Here is a 24,012-nt window from a genome sequence, read left to right as displayed (position 1 = left end):
CAAGGAGCAGGATCTCTCTTACTTCCTTCTCACCAAATAACCAGAAAGGCTGCACAGGCATACAACAAGAAAGGCAGATATTTTCTTAGTCAGCAGCTTAGCACACAGGATTGAAGAATGAGTTCCTGGGGTGGGAGGGGCTTTGGAAGAGAAAAAGACATTCTGTGTTCAAGATTCATACAGAAGAGTGTTGAACCAAAAGTTCAGGTGAGTACTTACAAGGCTGTGTGTTCCCCGTTTTAAAAAAATCAGAACACTGCACGCATACACACAACACCCGCTGGGTCATCTCTGCAGACAGCATGACATCCACATGTGGACCATGACTTCCTCCCCCTTCACTGCATCCCCAAATGCCCCCCAAAGTGCTACTCCTGGGGACTCCCAAAGAATAGCATTTCATGGAACAGTTTGTGCTGCAGCTGGAGGGGTGAGGCGAGGAAGTCACAGATTACACGCAGAAATCCCTCTGCCCGTGGGAATGCTCTGCTGGATCTAAGTCCATAGCTGGAAATGTGTGACCTTGATCATTATGCAAAATGTACAATGGATTACTTTGTATTATTTATTCTACTCCTGCTTTTCATATGGAAGAAAAGGAGCTATCTATACCCAGAAGTGGTGATCAGCATGTTCAGATGCTTGCAAAAGACAACTCACCAACCAGCGGAGGGCACACTACTAACTGGAGATACTGTATCAGTCTTTTTCCAAAGGGAGGGCAGCAGGATAGAAACCATTCCACTGCTGCTAGGTACCTGTCACACCAGGAAATGGGCAGGTGGGATTTTGGAGAGCAGCTCAGCACGAATCCTGTGACGCTTTTAGTTCCACCAGAACACCCCTTCCTATTGGTAGTGGCAGGGCAAAAAATAAAAACTGTACAACAGAAGCCACTGATGCAGCCGAGATATTGGGGCAGAAAGGAGAGAGTGATGGGCAATGAATGGGAAAGGGCCCATGAAAACTCAAAGCCTGCACTGGAACTAGCCAAGGACTGAAGCCCTGGTCCCCTGGAAATCTTTGTTCAGACACCTCTCTAGCTTCTAGGATTTCAGCAGACATTACCTTCCGAACTGCCAAGCCCATTGTTGCAATTATAAGGACTAGAAACTTACATTTTAAAAAAAAATGAACCATGTGCTTCTCAAAAAGCAGAGTTCTGCGTGCCTATTAATACCACAACTGACACATCCTCTCTGCTTATGCTGAATGCACACAAGATTGGTCACCTGTCTAGAATGCGATCCGTCAACAGGCTTCCAACATCACTGTCCAGAATCTTTTAAACAGGGTCTTTTAAGAATCTGCTACTTAAGGCTCTTTGAGATAAAGACCCAAGGAAACTGTGATACCAGACATCTGGAAATATCCTTATGCCTATGGCAAAAAGCTCCTTAAAAGTGGCAGTACTCTGGTTGTATAATGTATCAGTCAGCAGACCCGCTGCAGCTATTAATGGTTGAACCTCTATCAAAGAGAACTGCCAAGGAAACAGAAACAGAAGGCCAAGACACAACTAGGGGAAAGTCAGATGAACAAGAAGCTGTGAACGGAAGGGCATGAGCAGGTGTCCAGCTGGCGAACTCGTGCCCAGGTTCCTCTGCATCTGGGGTTCCCCACGGCCTGCCAGTGTAGTCGCTGGTTTCTGTAACGAAAAGCAAAGTCATGAAGGAACACATCACCCTTCTTTCTTCAAGGGCTACCTTCTCACCGCTGGATCAACAAATTTGTCACACACAGAGCAAGTTAACTTTAGATGGTCAGAGTTTAAGAGAGTTTAACGGATCCCAATTATTTGTGGGTCAGATTAGGATCTTGGAGAAGTGGTTTCGAATCCCCACTCAATGGGTGACGTTGGGCCAGTCATTCTCTCTCAGCCCAACCTACCTGGGATGCTGTGGTGAGGGTAAAATCATGACGACAACAATGATGTTGTAAACTGCTTTGGGTCCCCACTGAGGTGAAAGGCGGGGTAAAAATGAAGTAAACACACAAAACAAACCTTTAAGGTGCAGTTAATCCTTGAACACAGAGATTCAGATTCCAACTATATGGTCTTGGCAGTGGGTTGGATCCAATGATAGATTTCCATTAACATAAGTGGGGGGGGGGATGTTGAATCCCTCCTTCCACTGCATATTCGCCCTTCGTGCTATTCCTGGAGGTCCAAGGAGCAACATTTCAGCCCAAGGGCTGTGAGATAGGAGCGACAAGAAAGTCCCGTTCTGCTGATGGAAACCCTTCCACTGAATCCAACCCAGTTATTGTTACTTCATCATCAGTCTCCTAGTACTATTTTTAAAATGCTCTTAAAAATCTCAACATCATTTTATAGGCTGCCTCTTTATTTGGCTTTTAAAAGATACTCTTCTGAAGAAATGCTTAACCCCAGAGAGACAGCCAACAGCAGATCACTTAAATGTAACTCTCAGAATCTACTTTTTCACCTGACTGGGTACCACAGAGATACAACAGGCTTAACACAGATTTAGGCCCAAGTAGGCCAACATGAGGAATTCTGGAAAGCAATTGCTGGACCAAAACAAATGTTTTGTGGAATATTTAGAATTTCTACAAGTGTCAAAATTCAAGCTTACAGAGCAAAACTAAAGTCTGTAGCCATTGCTGTGCATATATCATTCCTCCACTGTTTACCAGGCAAGTACAGACATCTTTTAGCAGGTACAAAACATGGCATCCAAACAGTCTGACATTTCCTTAAGGGTTTGCCTGGCAGTTGGATGTTGTCCATTCACTGTGTCTGGCTTTCTAAAGTTATTTTAGATTATGAAAATCTGAAGTACACATCAGAGACCGAATCATCGTGGTAAGGATTGAACAGATAAATCAATCTTAGTCCTTTAGTCCTAAAACAAGATCTTATCTATCCAAGGCATCCTGAACAGCCAGCTGAGTTATCAATATACTTAGCTTTTTCGAGTCACTTCAGATATAGTGATTTTTTTATAAGCAAAGCATGCCTGTGTGCATGGAAGCTGCATTCAGAGCACCAGGTAAAACATCTCTTTTCACTATTTCACACATACATACTGTATATGCACAAAGGGAGCCACAGCCCATCACCATTCCACAAGATGTGTACATGCACTGATAAAAATGCCTATACTATGGGTATAATCTACATATGGCTTTCCTACACAGAAGTGGGCTTTCCACTTAAGAAATATTTACCATCTTACAGAGAGACCAGCCATGGACCCTTCCCTGCACTAAGAGGCCAGAGTGGGTCAAGGTGATACTCCCTGATCCTCTAAAAGTCTCCTGATTGGGTAGGTTTCCTCAGTAGTCTTGCTCTTGTTGTAAGCAAACTATGTTTGCTTTGTGGGTCTAACCCCTTCCCTTCCAAATCAGGAGAAAGATGCCTCACATCCATCCTGCCCCTTCATTGTACCCTTGCTGAAGAATGTCTAATCTCCCAGGCAAATGCTTCTTTTCCTCAGCCTAGAGACCTTCCCAGCTGCTCTCCCTCCTAAAAAAAAAAAAGAAATCAAGATTGACACATCCTTATGCTGCTATTTCCCAGAGTTGATTGGGTCAATGCCTCAACACTTATTTCTGGAAGGAAAAAAAAAGAAGGTGGAAAAGAATATTGCTGAAGAAGCCCAATCACACAGAACATGACCTTGGGAGACATTCCAAACATGGCTAAGCTGATTCAACATAACTCTTTGAACTGTACACACGCGGGGCTGAAATCGGAGCAATCCATTAAGCCAGCTTCAAACCTATTCCCAGCAGAATTGGTTTAAGAGCCATCATTCTGAGCCTGACTCGTTTTTTAAAGAAGAAAAAAAGATAAGAGCGAGAATCCAGCAATGGGAAACTCCAGCAGAAAATAAAGGCCTCAAAGCGGTAAGAAACAAATTAAAAAGAACAAGGCGATTCTGAAAATGGGGATTACTCCAAGTCATCAGTAGGTTTAAGAGATTTGGAGAAACTCCATCTTGATTAAAGCAACTTGCATATTTTATGGAAGGCCTGCTGGACACATTAGAGGGTTAGGGTGCTGCTCTTCAATTACTGAAGTTCAACATAGGTTAAGGCTCAGAAGGATTTTCCTTTTTCTCACAGATCCGTTTTCATTTGGACCTGGCGAGCTGGCCAAGAAAGCAGAAGCACCTTCTTGCTAGGCACATGGCCCTTTGAGGAGAAAGGACATAATTGCAGCTGAGTAGGTGTGTCGAGGGGACAGGACAGAGTATAACCTTTTTTTTTTTGAAAAATTTTTTTTATTGGGTTAGAATCCGTTATTTTTAACATTACATTCAATTTTCCCCAAATTTTTCACTTCTAACCCCCTCCCTTTCCCCCCCTTTTGTTGACTTCCAACAGCTTTCCCACCCTTTGTCCCTTTTCCCTTACTTCTATTAAATTCCTCTATCTAAAACAAATATACATTCTCCATTATACTAAGCAGTACATCCTTAACTACTTTTCTTGTTATATACCCAAACTGTAAGTCTTTGTTTCCATCTTGGATAAACAATTTATCCCATTTCCAGTTTTAAATATTTCTATATATCATAAACCTATATATCATAAACCATAAAAATCTTACATTTAAATCAAACAATTTGACTTATTCTCTATATATTACTCATTGTATCTTTTTATGGTAATTCTATATAACTCATCACATAGTCAATCAATTTGACTCTTCTGTACATTCAGTTTGGTGCATTATACAAATCTTATCAAAGAAAGAAAATATTGTTGGTTACTCAATACTTATATTTAAATATATATTTATATTTATCATTAATTATTTTCTATCAATATTCTATCTATTAACCTATATATATCTATATATATATCAATCTGTTAATCTAACTGCTTATAAATTCACATTTATCTCTTCCCCCCCTGGTAAAGTCACCCCCCTCTACATTTTATTATACTTCAGTAGTTCTCAAACTGCCACAGTTTTCCTCCCACCTCCCATTTCTTCTCCAGATATTGTTTCAGCTTCTCCCAATCTGTGTTAAACTGCCCTGAGTCCAGATTTCTCAGTTTTCTTGTCATCTTGTCCATTTCTGCCATGTACAGCAATTTGTAAATCCAATCTTCAATAGTTGGCACTTCTTGTACTTTCCATTTTTGCGCATACAAAAGTCTAGCTGCTGCTGTCATATAAAATATCAACGTCCTATGATGGGCTGGAATTCCCTCCATTCCCAAGTTTAGTAGCAGGAGTTCTGGGTTCTTATTTATTTGAAATTGTAAAATTTCACTCATTTCTCTTATTATTTCCCCCCAGTACTGCCTGGCTACATCACACGACCACCACATGTGATAGAGGGAGCCCTCATGCTTCCTACATTTCCAGCATTTATTAGAAGTGTTCAAGTTCCCTAGCGCAATCTTCTTTGGTGTCATGTACCAACGATAGATCATTTTGTAAATATTCTCTTTAATATTTGTACATGTCGTTGTCTTCATTGTAGTCTTCCACAAGTATTCCCATGCCTCCATTGTTATCTCTTTATTAAAATATATAGCCCATTTCACCATTTGTGTTTTAACTGTCTCATCCTCAGTATACCATTTCAACAGTACTTGGTATACCTTGGATATTCTTTTCTTGTCCTCTTTAAAAAGGGTCTGCTCTAGTTCCGAATTCTCTATTCGTATACCTCCCTTTACAGAGTCCGAGTTATACAAATCTCTGATCTGTCTATACTGGAACCAATCGTAGTTCGGTGATAGTTCCTCTTGCGTCTTTATTCTAAGTTTAGATGCTTCTATTTTAGTTATTTCTTTGTATGTCAAACATTGTCGTTCGTTGTCAACAGCTCTCGGGTCTATCACCTCATATGGAACCACCCACCAAGGAGTTCCTTCTTGTAGGTAAATTCTGTACTTCTTCCAGATTGTATATAGACTTCTCCGTACAAAATGGTGCAGGAACATCGAGTTGACCTTTACTTTGTCATGCCATAGGTATGCATGCCATCCAAATATTTTTTTATATCCCTCTAGGGCTAATAGTTTCTTGTTCTTTAATGTCATCCACTCTTTCAGCCAAACTAGGCAGATTGCATCGTGATAAAGTCTCAGATTGGGCAGTTGCATTCCGCCTCTTTCTTTTGCATCTTGTAAAACTTTCATTTTCACTCGAGGCTTCTTGCCTGCCCATACAAAATCTGATATTTTCCTCTGCCATTTTTCAAATTGTTTAGAGTCTCTGATGATTGGTATTGTCTGTAGCAAAAACATCACTCTTGGTAACACATTCATCTTAACCGCTGCAATCCTACCCAACCATGACAGGTTGAGCCTATTCCATTTAATCAAGTCTCTCTCAATCTGAATCCACAATTTTTCATAATTATTCTTGAACAAATCTATATTCTTTGCAGTCAGTTCAATTCCCAAATATTTCACCTTACTTGTTACTTCACAATCCGTTGTTTCCATTAACAATTATTGTTTCTGCTTAGTCATATTTTTGCATAGTATCTTTGACTTCTTTTTGTTAATGAAGAAACCTGCCAAATCTCCAAACTCCTTGATCTTATCTATCACTTTTGGCATGTTCTCCAGTGGGTCCTCTACAATTAACATTATGTCATCCGCAAATGCTCTGACCTTGTATGAATAGTCCTTTATTTTTATTCCTCGAATTTCCTTGTCTTGTCGTATTTGTATCATCAGAATCTCCAATACTAAAATGAACAACAGTGGAGACAACGGGCAACCTTGTCTTGTTCCTTTGCTTATAGTCAATTTCTTGGTCAATTCATCATTTACCACAATTGCTGCAGTCTGGTCTCTATAAATTTCCTTAATTGCTCTGATGAATCTTTCTCCTAATTGTAGCTTTTCCATAGTGGCAAACATAAAGTCCCAGTTTAAGTTGTCAAATGCCTTTTCAGCGTCAACAAAGAAGAAACCAACCTCTTTATCACAACGCTTATCATAATATTCAATAGCATCAATCACTGTCCTTAAATTGTCTCTTATTTGTCTGTCTGGCAGAAAGCCTGCTTGCTCCTCCTCTATAACTTCCGAAAGCCACCCCTTCAGTCTCTCCGCCAGTATCTTCGCAAAGATTTTATAGTCATTGTTGAGTAACGATATAGGTCTGTAATTTTTCACACTAGTCAAGTCTTGGCCCTCTTTTGGGATCAATGATATGTTCGCTTCAGACCAAGTGTCTGGAATCCTTTGATCCCTTAAAACTCCATTGATCACCTCCTTTAGGAATGGTGCCAGCTCATTGGCCATAGTCTTATAAAATTTAGCTGTAAGTCCGTCTGGCCCTGGCGCCTTTCCTAGATTTGCAGATTGTATTGCCTTACTTATTTCCTCATCCGTTACTTCACTGTTCAGTTTATTTCTCAGGACAGAGTATAACCTTGAGCAAGAGACTGGACCACATACCCGTTCCCAACTCTTGGAAATATATGCTACTTACATAGCAAACGTCTTGAGACTCCCCTTGCCTTGGCGTTATGAAAGCTAGCCCTGTTTTTCAACTTGTCCTTTACTTAAGTGACATCAAAGAGAGAGAGAGAGAGTGGGGCCTTTTTGGTTGGTGCATGCATCCCTTGCAATGCTCTTCCAAGGAACTTCAAGATGGTTTCCTCCATGCATGATAGCAACATCAGCTAAAGAACTCTGTTTTCTCTTTAGCTTTGGTTTTGGTTAAATTTTATTAGTGGACTAGATTTGCTGCAGTTTTGAAAGCCTTTGCTTTAAATTCCATTATGATGATTATTCCTAAAAAATAATTAATGTACCTAAGCAGCAAAGGCAACTTGAAGATTTAATAAATACACACACACACACCCTTTGTTGAAGAAAATTATCTAATCCAGACAGCCACTCTGAAGACTTTCAAGTATGGTAGTAGTGTATTTTACCAAAACTACAGTAAGCAAACAAAATGGACATCTATTTTTAGGAAAATTGTGTTACTGAGAGAAAGACGGGGGAATGCGCCTCCTGGGGGATGTTCTTGGGTGGCGCGGTGCACTCCCATGCTCCACAGTGGACCGATTTGGGCTCCAAATGATTCATTCACAAACACACACCTGACTATTATCTGCTTTGGACATATTTATATTACTGCTTCAAACTGGTTTCAACCATCAATCCTTCTCAACAAGAGAAAACGAAGAGGGGTTTTATGACAGGGCCTTGAACTTTCTAACACAGAACTCTTGGCAACCTGAAACTACAGCACCCAAGGAATCTTTGGGGAACTGATATTTCAACATATTGCACAGCTAGTAGAGGAAACTTATACACTGTGGGAAGGTTCCTGCTGCTGGGAGAAAGCACTATATATATATATAAAGACAAGTGTCCTGACTGACACCCAGCCCTACCGCCTGGACCTAGAAGCATGAAATTTGGGCAGGACATTCCTTTTGTGATGTAGGGGCTCACTAAGAAGGGATTTTAAGAAATTCGCCCCCTAAGGGGGCAAAATGTGTTTTCCCAAAGGGATACAGCTTCCCTGTGTGGCTGGCAGGGTCCTCCCCCCCCCCAACTGCCACTTTTCCCTGAGGTCATTTGCATAGGCAGCCTTGATTGGTCATCTCTCCAACATTCTAAAGAGTATATACTTGCTACTGGGAGTCACTGAATGTGTCCTGAGGTAAAAATACACCTCCTAGTCTAGGGTTGTCAATCTCCCTGTGGGGCCTGGCTTTCCTGTGTGGCTGGCAGGCTGATGGGTCAGCTGTGTGTTCTGAGGTAAAAATTAGGAAAGGAAACAGCAGACAGTTGAAGAAAGACAGTACAAGACTCCTGAAAAGGGATTTTATATAAAAGTCAGTATGGCAACTGAGTTTTTAAATGTTCATGGGGAGATGGTGCACAACCTTTCTAGGGGCCATTGCAATGCAAACCTCTCACATGAACCTGCTGAAGGGCCCACCACACCATCCCTCCCTCAGTCCAACTCCACCTCACATCTCTTGCAGCCATCATCTCTTACTGCCCCCAAGAAGCCTCCTGGCAGACATTGTGCAAGATATACCAATGCTAAAAGGAGGAAGCAACTTAGAGATGCGACAAAGAAATATGCACAGCGTACTCCTCTGGTGCACTGAGCAGCAGTGGCCAAGTACCAGCAAGTCCCAAGTCCAAGGGAAAGGTGACCGTCCCTGCAGGCCTGGGTATAGCAGTGACGACCCTAGCAGACCTAACAGCCATGATATACCCTGATATCGCCACTATGAGGGAGTAATCCATGGACAGGCTGTGCGAGCATACCATTCTGATCCTCAAGAACAACAAGGCTGCCATCATTAATGAAACACAACTTAACTCCCTTGAAGGGGCAGAAATGGAGTACAGATCTGTGAACTCAGTGGTGCAAATGGATGATGCACTCCACTACCCTGTCGCGTTCCTCAACATGCTCAACCCTCCTGGCTTCCAAGCCCACAAGCTTCTCCTCAAAGTGGGGGCTCCAGTGATGCTAGTCCAGAACCGCAGCTCACCCAAACTCTGCAATGGCACCAGACTACGAGTGAAAGCTCTCCACAGAAACATCATTGAGGCCACATTGTTCATCAGCAGTGCTCGGGGGGGGGGGGCAGTGTTCATACCACGCATACCATTCATGCCATCAGATAACCTCTTCAAGTTCAAAAGACTGCAGTTCCCCCTCAAGGTCTGCTTTGCTATGATGATCCACAAGTCCTAGGGGCAGATACTGAAGGTGGCAGGAATTGACTTGAGGGAGGACTGCTTCCCACATGGGCAGTTCTATGTAGCCTGCTCCAGAGTGAGCTCACCCAGCAGCCTGGTGATCCTGAGGGGAAAATTACCAAGGAGGTCTACAAAGAGGTCCTTCAGTATATAAAAAAAGGTTGTTCATATTTTTCACTTCATTTATTGCACTAAAATCTTTTCCTTTTAAAAATCTCTTCAATAAATGTTACATTTACAAGACACAGTTGGAACACAGAGGTCATTTGCATATGTGGCCTGATTGGTCCTCACCCTCCACATTATAAACAGTATGCAGTAGCTATTGGGAGTCATTGAATGTGTCCTGAGGTAAAATGCACTCTGTGTTCTGAGGTAAAAAGGAAACTGTTATATCCCCATAAGTATTCTAACTGGATTTAATGTAGTTAAATACCGTAGCAAAGCACGGGTATCAAGCTAGTTGGAACATAACCACAGGATTCATCCCTCTCTCTGTTGGAAACATGTAACTCTCAATAGTTTTTGATCTTGCCTCATCTTATGTTTTTATTTGACTCCATTGTTTTCCAAAAAGAAAACACATTATGTCAGGTTTTAAACTTCCATTTACATTTTCCCTGAATTTTATGGCCTCTTCTGACAATTATATTTGTGGTTATTGCTCTCTTTAAAAAACAACAACACCCAACAACTTTGCAGCCTTTATACCTAAGAAGGGAAATACTTAACAGCCTTGTTAAAAAGCCACAGACAGAACCCTGCCTAAAATGGTATTACTAGCCAAAATAGCAGTTTTGCAATGTAGAATGTATTTATGGTCCCTAATCATTCTCGTTTATCTTTAGTGCTTGAAACAAAACTATTTATGCATTTCAGGAGTCCTGGAAGAAGGTGCCCTAGAAGTATTGGCACAATAATAGTCAAGGCAGAATTGGCTGCAAGTCATTATAGGCTAAGAACTGGCCTAGTTGAGGCAACACATTTCCCACGTACGGGGATGGTACGCACACACCTATTTTCAATGTTTGTAACACTAAGTGATGACTTACATTTGGTGAATCAGTCATCACAGTCTACTCCTGACACTTTATCAGAGGATGTGGCTCAACAACAGAGCACCTGCTTTCCACACAGAAGGTTCCAGGTTCAATTCCTGGCACCCACAAGTAGGATCTTAGGAGATATTGGAGAGACCTTCTCTGCCTCGAGAACCACTTCCAGTTAAAGTACAAAAAAACCTGAGCTATATGGACCAACAGCGTTTGTATAAGACAGCTTTATACATATCTAGAAACAGGAATAGGCATGGTTTTGAGGATAGTTTAGGGCTCAGTGGTAGAATACATTGCACAGAGGAAGTCCCAGGTCCAATCCGTGGTATTAAAAATCAAGAAAATTAAAGAAATCCAAATCACAGGGCCAAATAGTAAAATGACTAAATGCAGGATATAAATATATACCAATATACAACAAAATACTTGTATTTATTAAAGAATAATATAAAAACTATTACAGGCCCAAATATACCTTCAATACAGATTAAAATCTTACCAAAAAAACCCCAAACCAGAACCTTATGTGACCCTGACCAAAAGCATTTCGGCCATATGGCCTTCTTCAGTGGTCAAGTATAATTATTACACAGTAACTCCAGACAATACAATAATAAATAAATAAATAAATAAATATAATCAACATAGGACCAAGTTGGAATACATGTTTCAATATGTGGTATTTCAAATTGTGTACCTTCTTATTTGGTCCAAGAAGAATCAACGGTAGGTGCAGTCACTTAGTAATGTGTAGTGCACATTACTAGTGAATTACCATCTGAGAGCCAAGCTACAAGTGACTCCTGACACAGGTTGGACACTTGTCAGCTTCCCTCAAGTTTTGATGGGAAATGTAGGCATCCTGGTCTTGCAGCTGTAATGGAGAGCCAAGCTGTAAAACCAGGATGCCTTACATTTCCCATCAAAACTTGAGGTAAGCTGACAAATGTCCAACCTGTGTAAAGCGTCACTTGTAGCTTGGCTCTAAGACACATGTACCGGACTATGGCAGAAGGTGATTTCAAATGAGGACTTTTAAGCATATCTCTGTTTAGCACATGGCAGTAGTAGGATACAAACCAGCAGATTGCTGATTAACAACCCAACCACTTAATCACTACGCTACAACAGCTCTCATAAAACTACTGTTATAAAAAGATCCCTATATTTTAAGAAGGAACTGGCTTGTCTTGTTTTGACTTTGAAGGGAAGCACAAAAACTGCATTATACAGAGATGAGTAAAGTATGTGAACATCCCAGATTTTGGGGTGTGGGGGGAATATCAGGCATGCAGGTGACCATCTGTCACAATGGCCCATCAGCTGTCAACCTTGGCAGAGATCAGTGAAGTATTTCCTCAACCTGACACCCAGTAATTCCCCCCTGTACCCAAAACAGCAGTCTCTATTGTAGGAGGACACATAGCTTGGAACCTCCCAATATTTTACAATTATCCCCAACACTCAAGGCAGCCATTTTGTGTTGCTGCTCACTCAAAGTTCTCAAAATTCTTCAAGAGCACACAGAATCAACAAGTTTGGTGATCACTGGCCTATGTGGTAGCAGATCACCACCCCAAAGAAAGCAACTCTGCGATCCAAGAGGGCTGGGGAATGTAAAGACGCACAGCAGATTCAGGGTCAAGCTACAAGTGACAAATGACACAGGTTGGACACTTGTCAGCTTCCCTCAAGTTTTGATGGGAAATGTAGACATCCTAGTCTTGCAGCTTGGCTCTCCAACTGCTGTTCAATGGACTTTTCAACTGTCACTTGTCCAAGCTGCCTACATTTCCTATCAAAACTTGAGGGAAGCTGACAAGTGTCCAACCTGTGTCATTTGTCACTTGTAGCTTGGCCCTCAGAGACAAACACACGGAACAGAAACAGCTACTGACAGAATGACCAGAATCGGGCCAAACACAAGAGGACCATGAACAAAGATGAGAAAGACTTCTGCATCATGGTGGCCTTTGCCAAGAGGCAGCCATAGTTCTCCTCTTCTACAGGTATGGGAAACACTGACTGAGCCACATGAATGACTAGTGAAATAAGACACAGCTGTGTCTGAGCGAGCCTAAGATGCATCCTTTACCCCCTCCACCAAGAGGCAACCATGCTGTTTTCCACTCAGATTTACGAAGGGTGTCTAGGGCATTCCTTCCTACAAACTCTGTAAAAGTGGGGTCTGGGAGTACCTGGAGCCAGCATATGATACACAACCCCCTTTTTCATGTACTAGAGGGGCCATCCAATTTCACAATTCATCCCCTCTATTCCACAGGTAAACATAGAATTTTAGTGACCCATAAAATTCTCTGACACAAGTTTCATTCTGAACAAGAAATAATCCTAAAACCGTACTTTTTCGCTCCACTGCCATCCCCAGAGCAATGCAAACTGCGAGAATCCAAAGCTGGATGCTGGCACTCCACACAGACAGTGTGTCCTTCACTGAGGTATTTCATCCAGTGAGTGTATGAACTGTTCCCTTGCAGACAACCTTCTGTGATGGCCAGGAGCTGAAATTCAACGCAATACCTGCCACAAAGAGAAGGAGAACCAATCGTTCACTCAGACATTCAGTAAATTTAATTTCTTTAGTCCATAGGTTTGGCCAGACCCAAGTGGCAAAACTGTTTCTGGACCTACCACTTCAGCCTGCAAATGAGTGGGATGAAAAACCTGGATTCCACTCCATACTTAAACACTTTGCATACAGAAAGTTAGAGATCACAGAGGAACATTCCAGCCTAGATTTCTCTCCAGTATACTAATTTTGTATGTATGTACAAAGATTTGAATTGCTGTTGTTTTCACCGTGGAAATGTTGCCATGAAAACACAACCATGTGACCCTCTCCCTCATACCTACCCTGAAGTAGTCAAGTCCAGAAACAGAAATTCACCTGTACAAATTAGGAGACTGAATATGTGAGGGGAGGGATCTTTGAATCTGAGGTATCCCATTTTAGAAGGCTTATTCCCCACCCAATCCGATAATATTAAATGGTACATAAAACACAATGGCAACACAATAAGGTTCATCCAAAGACTCTCTTCCTTTGGAGAAAGCCTTTGTTGGAAGGACTGGATTGTGCAATGTAACATGATGACTACATACATGGAGTCTCACTGCAGAGAGTCAGGGTTAGATAGGCTGATTCCTGACCTTTCCTTTGCTCATTCTTGCAGTTTTCACGTTGTTACCCAGAATGCTATTCTTACGGCTTCCTTCCGGTCACTTCCCTTCTCTCCCCACTCCCCTCACAGCCATGAGGGCTGGACATGATTACAAACTGTCTCCATCCTAGCTTAGATAAACAGGTAGAAGCCTTTACTCTGCCTCTCCTGTCTAGTATGGAGTTCTCATACAATAAAGAACTTCTATTTCTTTTCTAAGTAGCAAGCCTATGTGAACTTATTCCTCAAGCACCAAGCCTACAGAATTCTGCTGTGCAGGGGATCATTTCTTCTTTCAGCCTTTTTCTCTCATAATTATGTGAACTTTCACACATGAACGATTAACAACTGGATCGGCAAGAGATCTCTCCTTGTTTACATCTCCACCTCTTCTGCCCATCTTTTCATAACTAATTGCAAAGGTGTCAGTAAAATGATTGTGCATTCCATTGCATCTGATGAAGTGACTCGTGCAAGCTTATGTGGGAATAAACTTTTGTTAGCCTTTAAGATGCCCCTAGACTCCTATTTTATTCCACAGGAAGCAGCAAACCATAAAAGCCGATCAAATATAAACAAAACATGCAAGAATGCCTCTTTAACATTTAATGGTGTACGTGGGGAATCTGTTTGTTGTGGGTTCAGAATTAGGGAAATCTACAGAAGGCTGAACTCAACAAAACGAGACTGGTATTGTTTACAATGTACCAGACAGATGAGATGGATTAACTCAAAAAAGACTTTGGTCATCACTGGAAGTCTTGCTTTGGTCATCACTGGAGGCCTTGCTTCAGGTGCTCCTGCCATCTGTGGTCAGATGTTTGGCAACACATCTCCCTCCCAGGAAAATTTGCTATCATTGTCTTCCACCAACAGGTGAAGACTTTGTTTCGTCTGGCATACCTCCAGTAAACTCTTATTGGCCCTCCTCCCTGACTGTGTGTTTGTTTATATGTCAATGTTTTTACTGTATTTAAATATGTATTCTCAATGTAATTTTAACATTTTCATTATCTGTTGTTCGCCGCCTTGGAGACCCTATTTTGAGTAGAAAGGTGGCAAATAAATATTTTAAACAAAATAAAATAATAATAAAAGAAGAGACGGCTTTCAGTTTGCAAGACCTCAGCAAGGTTGTCAATGATAGATCATTTTGGAGGTTATTAATTTGTGAAGAGTGCCCTCAAGTCATAGCTGACTTATGGCGACCTCTGCTGGGGTTTTCATGCCAAGAGACTAACAGAGGTGGTTTGCCATTGTTAGTCTCAGGGTTGCCGTAAGTCAGAAGCAACTTGATGGCACATAATATACACACGTGTGCCAGGCGAAACAGCATGTGACCCAAAGTCATGTAAGTGAACAGAATTGATGTATACTGCAATACTTACCCAGCTCTTTCATTGTCATTAGATGCTGCACGCTTCTTCCTTGCTTTCCCATAGCCTCCAGTGGTTATTAATGCTGGGACTGCTCACATCAAAGGGGAAGGGGAGAGAAATAATAGATGTGATAAGTGACAAGTGATAAGTCTGCAAAACAATAAACATTGTAGTTCTTGTGGTCTCTAATGCCATATTACTTTCCCTCTGGCAAGAAATCAGAAATAGCGTTCTTCCCCATTTCAGATCCCCAGTGATTATTTTTCATTCCACTGGACAGCATGTCTTCCCCACCCCACCCCCACATTGCATCTTTGTTTTGCGAGCAAAAACACGCCTGCTTTTCATTCTCATAACAAAGAAGAGGGAGGAAGCTATTTTAATAATAATTCTCAGCAGGTCTGGCAGAGAACACATCACCATTTAAAAATATACCTTTTGAACTCTGCTCCAGCCCACAGATTATATTCTGGTTTCAGCAACAGAGGGGGTTTTTTTTAATCAAGGGAAAGAAAATCATGTATGTTTTTAGTTGAGACCAGGGGTCATTTCATAGAAAAAGAGCTGGAGGAACTCATTAGCATATGTCATGCCCCTTGACATCACTGGAAGTGTCTCATTAACATAACTGATTTGCATATGCCACACCCCCTGACATCACCTATCCTGGCTGTTTTGGACCCAATCCTGGCCATTCAGGGCCAAAATTGGGCCCAAAATGGCAAAAAGGGGCTGAAAATGGCTGAAAAGGGGCCCAAAATGGTCAGGATCAGGCCACTGCTGAGCAGGAGAGTGATCCACCACCCATCAGACGCCCAAGCTGGGCCATTTCAGCCCCAATTCAGGCCGAAATGGGCCCAAATGGCCGAGAGTCAGGTGGGTGGGTTCACCGGACATGTGACCTCTTTGGGGAACTGCCGGAACTGCGTTCCTGCACGTCCCCCCTCGAAATAAGCCCTGGTTGAGACTAACAACTCATTGTAGTACATTGTTCATCATAGAGAAGAACCAGGAGCAAGGAGATGGTGCGTGGGCCTTCTTCACTTGCAGTTAGCCCCAGTCTGAGCACCAAAACAAATGCCGTGCCATTTCAGTTGTGGGACTGCCTTTACTCAAGCACCACTAAGGGTACAAGCAGTTGAGAGGGTGAGAGAGCCACAATTCATGCTTCCCAGCATCTTCTCAAGAGCAATTACTGCCTTGCTAGGGCCCCAATTTGGATACAGCAGCACATGGTTGAAAGGCAGTATGAGCAAACAGTTTCGTTGAGACAGAGAAAGACGGATCATAGAGTGTCAGACATGCCAGGCCAGCCAAGCAGGCCTTGGAAGAAACCTTGTGGGATGGGGTGTAACTCACACATACACACCCTTCCTTACCACGTTTCATGTGATGAATTACTGGGAGAATATCTACTTTTACACAATTATACACACTGAGTCACTATAAGAGACAGTAAGTTACTCTAACAGACAATCAAAACCAGAGAGTCTGTATGAGCCAGCCAATGCGGCACAGCACTTAGAGCATTTGAACTATGACAGGTAGGTTCATATCCCAGAATAAAGCTCACTGGATAACTTTGCACTGATTACTGATTCACTGTCTAAGCTATCTTGCAGGGTTGTTGTGAGGACAGATTACCCTGGCCTCCATGGCAGAAATGAAATCCAGCCCTCAAGTCACAGTTGACTTATGGTGACCCCTGGTGGGGTTTTCATTGCAAGAGACTAACAGAGGGGGTTTTCCATTGCCTGCCTCGACAACCTTAGTCTTTGTTGGAGGTCTTCCAATCCAATTACTAACCAAGGCCGACCCTGCTTAGCTTCTGAAATCTGACGAGATCAGGCCCATGGCGGAAGGGGAGGATAAAAGGTGTGCGCGTGTGCGTGCATGAGGCAGAAATACAGGACAAAAGTACCAGTCCTTTCACTTAAAATAAGATGAACAACATGTGTGGATGACAGCATTATGGTCATTTGCAAATCTTTTAAAAGAGCTTTTAAAATGTACAGTTTTTACTCAGTATAAGTAAGAACAATCGTAACCACGGTTCATGCGGTGCAGCTGCCTTGGTCCCCATACTGGGTAGGATCACACCTGCCCATGGTCCCAGCCCACCCCAAAGGAGTGGGAAAGAACATGAAGAGAAGGCTCCCACCTCCTCAACAGCTGGCTCAAAGGCTGTCCCCCACCCCCCCGGTCTTGAGATGGCCCTGAAGGGCGGGGGGAGGTGCAGTGCTTCAGGGGTCTTATCCTGGACTGTTTCCCAGGGCCCCGAAATCACTAAGACTGCCCCTGAATGTAACCCTAATACATCCACGAAGCTTTCCCCCCACTTGGTGCAGCCTCTGAAAAGGGCAACCTGCCCCACCGCACTCACTGAAGGACTGCTTGCATTCTTTCCCCTGCTGGTTCCAGTATTCCAAACAGCCGGCCTTCTCCTCCAGAGGGGGACACGCTCCGCCACTGTTTCTCGGTTCCTGGATGACGCGCCTCCTTCGAACCCGATAGGTCGCCTTGCAAGGCTCTGCACAGCCGCTCCACTGACTCCACTCAGAAACCACACAGGAGAGCTCTGTGAGAGGAGGACAAAAGCAAGGTGTTCGTGACTTCCTGCACTCCTTTTCTTACGAGATCTGACAACGGGGCCACTCTCATGGCAAAATTAGGGACAAACCAGCTATAGAACACTGTGAATCCCAATATCCACTAGACCTGATTTTTAGTTTTGGCTCTCGACACAACAAGGCCTTAATCTTACTCCATGCAAGCTGAACTTCCCCTACTCCTACCTGATGGCCCAGATACTGATGGGACATTCTCCTGGCTTTCCACAAACTGTACAAATTATTCAGGAGGGCTTTCTTACCCAGGTAACAGGGCTGTGATGTAATAAAATGGTTCAAAGAGCAGGGACTGTAGACTATACGACTGTGCACTGTCTATTACTGTAAGTATATGTTCCTACTGGGTTGCTTCCACATTGTTTAATATATTGTGTCAAATTGCTTATGCTTGCTTCAACATTGTTTCAGCTCTGTACTGGATTTCTGCTTGTTTTCAGATTTCTGCAGTCTATATTGTATTGTTTATTTAATGCCTCAGCTATTGATCATATTGAATTACACCATGTAATCCATCTTGAGTCTTAATGAGAAAGGCAAATGATAAACAACATAAAGACAAAATAAATTTTTAAATTGATAAAATATTGATAAAAGTTGTCTTGTCTGGACTTTGTGTCCTTTTTACTTGGGTGGGAGATTTAATGATAATGTTGCATACTTAATGGAGTGGTAGCAGATGAAAGGTCTGATCTCCCACTCTGAAAGACAATTTATCGCCTTTCATTCATACACCACAACTCTTGCAAAATGCCACAAGAGGGCACTCCTTTAGAACATGGCTTTGATACATCTCATCAATAGCGAGCAGGGCTTAAAATTAATAAGAGACTTAAGTTTTGGAAGCGCTAATGAATGCTTGTGCTTCGGGAAGAGGGATAGCTGGGCTTTCTCCGAAGAGGATGTCTAAAAATCTCTCGTGTGGCTTCTTTTCCTGCTAATTAATTATGTAGTAATAACTTAGCACCTGTTTCCTCCTGGAGGAGTTTATGGGCATGTGACAAGCAAAGCCAATTAAAGAACAGAAATAATTTTCTTTTCCTGTCTCAGCAGAATCCTGTACCAGGCAAATAACTCAAAAAGCAAAGGATAACAGTTCTTTAAAGCAAGTTTCTAGACCTCGTGGCTGCGAAGCTCACACGTCTGGGTAACATTTTCAAAATCAAACCTGGGTGACAGAAGTTTATTTTCACAATTAATGTGGCCTACATAATGCTACAAGGATAGTTTAACACACATATATGTGCTCTCAAGTTGCAAGTAACTTGTGGCGACTCCAACAAGGGGCTATCAAGGTAAGTGAGCAGAAGTGGTTTGCCATCGCTTTCCTCTTCAAGTCTAGTAGCATTTTGCTGTTCTCCTGCAGACCAACGCAGCTACCCACCTGACACCTTCCTCTGCAGAGTCTTCATTGGTGGTCTCCCATCCAAGCACCAACCCTGCTTCGTTTATGAAATTTGATGAGATCAAGCTATATCCCATGCGGTGTTCCTTCCTTGGCAGTTTAATAGCCTGCAGATCTAGCTACTGCCATTGGCTCAATAGTAAAGGGCTGAAAAGAAACCACTTTCTCCACCCCTAATGTGCAACAGAAGAATGGTAATACGGGCCAACCATACAGGGATGCTGCAGGAATTTCTGATATAATGTACAAGAGGTATTTTTGAAAGTTTGGCCAGGCTATATAGGTGTCAAGTTTTATATAATTCTGTAGGTTTGCGTCTGATAAAGAGCACTAGAGCTGGGCTCTCTTTATCTAATTGGCTTCTGTTCATCACACAAAATGGGGAATAAGTGGGATAAGAGAAGTTAGCCTGTACAAAATGCATCGTTTACACAAGCACAGCAGCAACACCTAGGAAACAGACAACATTTAGTTTAAGGGTTGGGTTTCCTATGAGCCTCTACATTTTCCTTAGAGAGCATTTCCTTAAACACTTATTAAAGAACTAGCTGTCATTGCATTCAGTAATACGCTTCCAAGTAAACATGTTAAAATTTACCTGGAGCAGAGATAAAACTCTGTGTAATCCCTTGGAAGTAAATCTCATCAGAGACCAGTGTAGGGTAGTGGTTAAAGTGCTGGGCTAGGATCAGAGAAAACTAGGTTTGAATCTCCACTCTAACAAAGAGGCTTGCTAGATGACCTTGGGCCAGCCACACACTCTCTCAGTCTAACCTACCTCACAGGGCTGTTGTGAGGATAAAATGAGCCAGAGGAGAATTACGTAAACTTCCTTGTATCCACATTGGGGAGAAAGGTGGGGTATAAATGAAGTAATTACAATAAATAAGTAAGTAAAATGCTTACACCTGTGCAATCACAGGGTTTCAACTGGGATAGCTGGGTGACCTTGAGTCAGTCCCAACTTCTCGGAGCTCTATCTGCCTCACTCACCTCGCAGGATGATTGTCGTGGGGATAATAATAACAACACTTTGTAAACCCTCTGAGTGGGTTTTAAGTTGTCCTGAAGGGCGGTATATAAATCGAACGTTGTTGTCGTTATTATTATTATTATTAACTCTGCTTAGGAATGCGCTTTAAAAGTATCAAGTTTACTTCTGAGCAAGACAGCTAGAGGTGGTCGCGAATGTTTCCCGCACCTCCCCGCCGGCCACCCCCCCACACCCTTCGGAGGAGACGCACCTGGGCAGGCTTGGCGGTAGTCGTGGCAGCAGTCCAGGGTGTAGGGGCAGGCCTGGTCGCAGTAGCAAGGCCCGTGGGAGCCGTCGGGTCTCCAGCCGGAGCTCACGCACGCCAGGCTCCTGCCGGCGCAGCACTGGCCCAGTTCGGCGCAGCCGCTCTCCGCGCCCGGCGCCGCCAGGAGCCACAAGCCCACCGCCAGCGCCCAGCTGGGGCGCGCCGGCATCTTCGGAGCGCCTCTGCGTCGGCTGCCGCAGCCGCACAGCGCCCAGCACAAGGGAAAGGCCGGGAGGAGAACGCGGGGCGGCGGCTGCACCCAAGGCGCGCCCGGCGCCCGGTCTGCTCTGAGCCTGGGCGCGGGGACGAAGCGCGGAGCTGCCCCTCCGCAGAAAGACCCGCCGGCGCCGTTCAGAGGCGGAGGCGGCTACCGGGGACAGAAATGCCCCGCCGGACCGGTTTGGGAGCCGCCCGGCCCGCACGTGGATGTTTCCGAACGCGGAAGGGCGGCCCTCCCTCGCCCTTCACCTGCGCGCCGGGCCCGGCCTGCTCCTCCTGTCCCTGCCCAAGCTGACCTTCACCCGCTCTGCGGCTCTGCGAAGCCGCCCCGACGGCATTTAAAGGGACAGGGCGCGCGCTTCGGCTAGAGAGCGGCTTGGCTTCGATTCAGGAAACGAGAGTTTATTTAGGGGAAATGTGCCGCTGAGTCCCGCGGGGCTTATTGTCTCTGAGGTGGGCCTTGGCAACTCCACATACTCATTTCTCGTCCTACCACCTGGTTGGGTGGATCTCTTGCTATAAAGCATTAACAGCCATTTACCTACCAAGAAGGGATCTGAAGATGCGAGTTGATATCTGACGAAGGGAGTTTTGACTCTCGAAAGCTTACACCCTGAAAATCTTGTTGGTCTCTAAGGGGCTGCTGGACTACAATCCTGCTGTTCTACCAAGCCAGTTCCATCAAAATTGCTGGATTCCCCTCCATAATAGCTTTCTCCTGGTCAGCTCCTTTCCTGAGGGCTGTTTTTATCAACATAATTTTAGATTGTTCGGTTTTATGCACTTTTATGCCCTGGCACTCCTGTGTCTGGTAAATTTCAGTGGACTAGGCTCAGTTACTGTGCCCCAACAGAACATCTTTCATAGACCCCAAAAGTCATGGCTGTTGGAAGCCTTGGCATTAGATACATGTTAGCAACTGGATAAGCACCAGTCCCTTCCTGATGCCAGTTTGGGGTAGCAGCAGAACTCTAATCTGGAGTTCTAATAGCAGCAGAACTCTAATCTGGAGAACTAGGTTTGATTCCCCACTCCTCTGCTTGAAGCCAGCTGAGTGACCTTGGGTCAGTCACAGCTCTCTCAGAGCTCTCTCAGCCCCACCCACCTCACAGGGTGATTGATGTTGTGGGGATAATAATAACATTCTTTGTAAACCACTCTGAATGGGTATTAAGTTGTCCTAAAGGGAGGTATATAAATCGAATGTTGTTGTTATGCCAACCCCACTGTTTCCCAGTGGACATGGCTTCAGATCTTCTTTATCAAGCATTTAATTTTCTCTCTGAAATATTTGTAAGACTATTTATACATCATGGTCAGGATCTAAACTTCGAGGGTGCTTGCTGTTTTCAGGGCTGTTTTTCCAGAAGGTGCTTATTTTCTCCCCACTCCTGCCAGAAAAAAACACTTCAGACCACTTCTAGAACACCCATATATTCAAAAAGCAAATTTGAAAATGAGATGTAATAGCCATGTTTCTCACTGTATACTAGTTTCCCCTTTGAGAAGCACTCACCCCAGATTCTCAAGAAGGTTGTTGTTAAGGTATAACATTTTGCTTTAATGCATTGTGCCTTGGCATTCTGACGCCCTTCTTTAAAATACCCATCCCACCTTCTGGCTGGGATATAAAGGCTGCAGGATCTCCATTCCTACTTGTATCTGATGAAGGGAGATTGATTTTCAAAAAAGCTTATAACCTGGAAATCTTGTTGGACTGTAAGATGTATTGAACTCAAACCATGCATCCTGAAATGGGTATTCCCTGTTGTGAATGAGGACTACCTCATCTTAAGAATGATGCTTGCTGTGACACATGGCATGGATCATTTGAAAACAGAGTATGCTCCTCTTCCCTTTTGAACCAGATGCATCTGACGAAGAGAACTGTGGTTCTCGAAAGCTTATGCTACAGTAAAGTTGGTTAGTCTTAAAAGTGCTACTGGACTCTTTTCTATTTTCCCCTTTTAACAATTATCTTCCTATGCAAATGTAATTAATCAAGTAAAATTCATATGATTACTTGATTGCAATTTTTCTAATTTGATGGCAACTCTTAAAAAATAAGTAATAACTGCTTTTTTAAATTCAGGGTAGATCCAAAAGCAGAGAGAAATTGCAGAAGTATCTATTTGCACCCGTCTCCCTGTATTTATTTGCCACTTGAGTATCCGGACACTTAATACCGAACCACTTGGATTCCATTAATGTATCATACAAGGCCACCATCAGAAGGAGAGGTAGACAGGTGAGCCTGTGGTGGAGGACCCAGGGCTTAGGAGGATTGCCACCTGGACAAGAATCACACACCTCAGAGAGGACACTGAATACAAATATTGTTTGCTCGGAGCTGAAAATCCTACCAGCAGCCCCGATAGTACACAACCAAATGGGACAACTTTGTGGTACAGAAACACTCATTGGGCAGGATCCAATGGAAGGGATTTCCACCAGCAGAACGAGCAGGGCTTTTTTTCAGCGGGAACGCGGGAGAACGGAGTTCCGGAACCTCTTGAAAATGGTCACATGGCTGGTAGCCCTGCCCCTTGATCTCCAGACAGAAGGGAGTTTAGATTGCCCTCCGAGCAGCGCAGAGGGCAATCTAAACTCCCCTCTGTCTGGAGATCAGGGGGCGGGGCCACCAGCCATGTGACCATTTTCTCCGAGGGCAACCCACTGAGTTCCACCACCTCTTTTCCCAGAAAAAAAGCCCTGAGAACGAGACTTTCTCATCTCTGCCATTTCATTGCATCTTTGGGGGGGGGGGTTGTCTCCTGAAATACTACTCCTGGGGGGCAAGAAGCTTTCAGGAACAGCACCAGGGATGAATCTGCACAGGAAGGACAGATGGAACAAAAACCCTCTTGCTTCTATTAGTGGAAACCTGCCACTGGATTTCAGCCATGGTCCTTGTTCAAGCAACAATCAGATTTGTTAATTCATTCCAGTTGGATTGCCTCTTCCCAGGCAAGTCAAGTTGCCTTGTTTAAGTGTAGCATCCAATGATATTGAAATGCTCCTCCCAATCCCCTTCATGCAGCTAAGCTTTGCAAAACAAAACTGGGGCATCGGATATTTAATACAATGATGTCCTGCAAGTCCTAGCATGGGTCGTCCAAAAAAGAAGGCAGGCCCAGCTCTGTTTACCAAGAGGGAC

General features: G+C 43.5%; 1 protein-coding gene across 1 annotated transcript; it reads right to left on the bottom strand.

Moving 5' to 3' along the window:
• Window positions 1-21,145, bottom strand: LOC129329635 (somatomedin-B and thrombospondin type-1 domain-containing protein-like). The gene is made up of 5 exons (XM_054979142.1): window positions 20,583-21,145; window positions 17,690-17,884; window positions 15,316-15,394; window positions 13,110-13,286; window positions 1-1,648 (listed from the first exon to the last, which is right to left on the bottom strand). Exons 1-5 carry the CDS (start codon window positions 20,803-20,805, stop codon window positions 1,531-1,533), a joined length of 792 nt encoding a protein of 263 aa, XP_054835117.1. The 5' UTR covers window positions 20,806-21,145; the 3' UTR covers window positions 1-1,530.
• Between the last annotated feature and the right edge of the window lie 2,867 nt (window positions 21,146-24,012).

Source organism: Eublepharis macularius, chromosome 5 (assembly GCF_028583425.1).
Source record: "Eublepharis macularius isolate TG4126 chromosome 5, MPM_Emac_v1.0, whole genome shotgun sequence".
NCBI classification, from domain to species: domain Eukaryota; kingdom Metazoa; phylum Chordata; class Lepidosauria; order Squamata; family Eublepharidae; genus Eublepharis; species Eublepharis macularius.
Note: the sequence above shows the minus strand (reverse complement) of the source record. Positions and strands in the feature narration are given on the sequence as shown.

Excerpts from the sequence above, each read along its gene's own strand:
- LOC129329635 (XM_054979142.1), bottom strand. The coding sequence starts at position 20,805 with ATGCCGGCGCGCCCCAGCTGGGCGCTGGCGGTGGGCTTGTGGCTCCTG. Across the intron at positions 17,885-20,582 it reads CTACCGCCAAGCCTGCCCAG|AGCTCTCCTGTGTGGTTTCT; the intron begins GTGCGTCTCCTC and ends CTCCTCTCACAG. Across the intron at positions 13,287-15,315 it reads AATGACAATGAAAGAGCTGG|GTATTGCGTTGAATTTCAGC; the intron begins GTAAGTATTGCA and ends TCTTTGTGGCAG.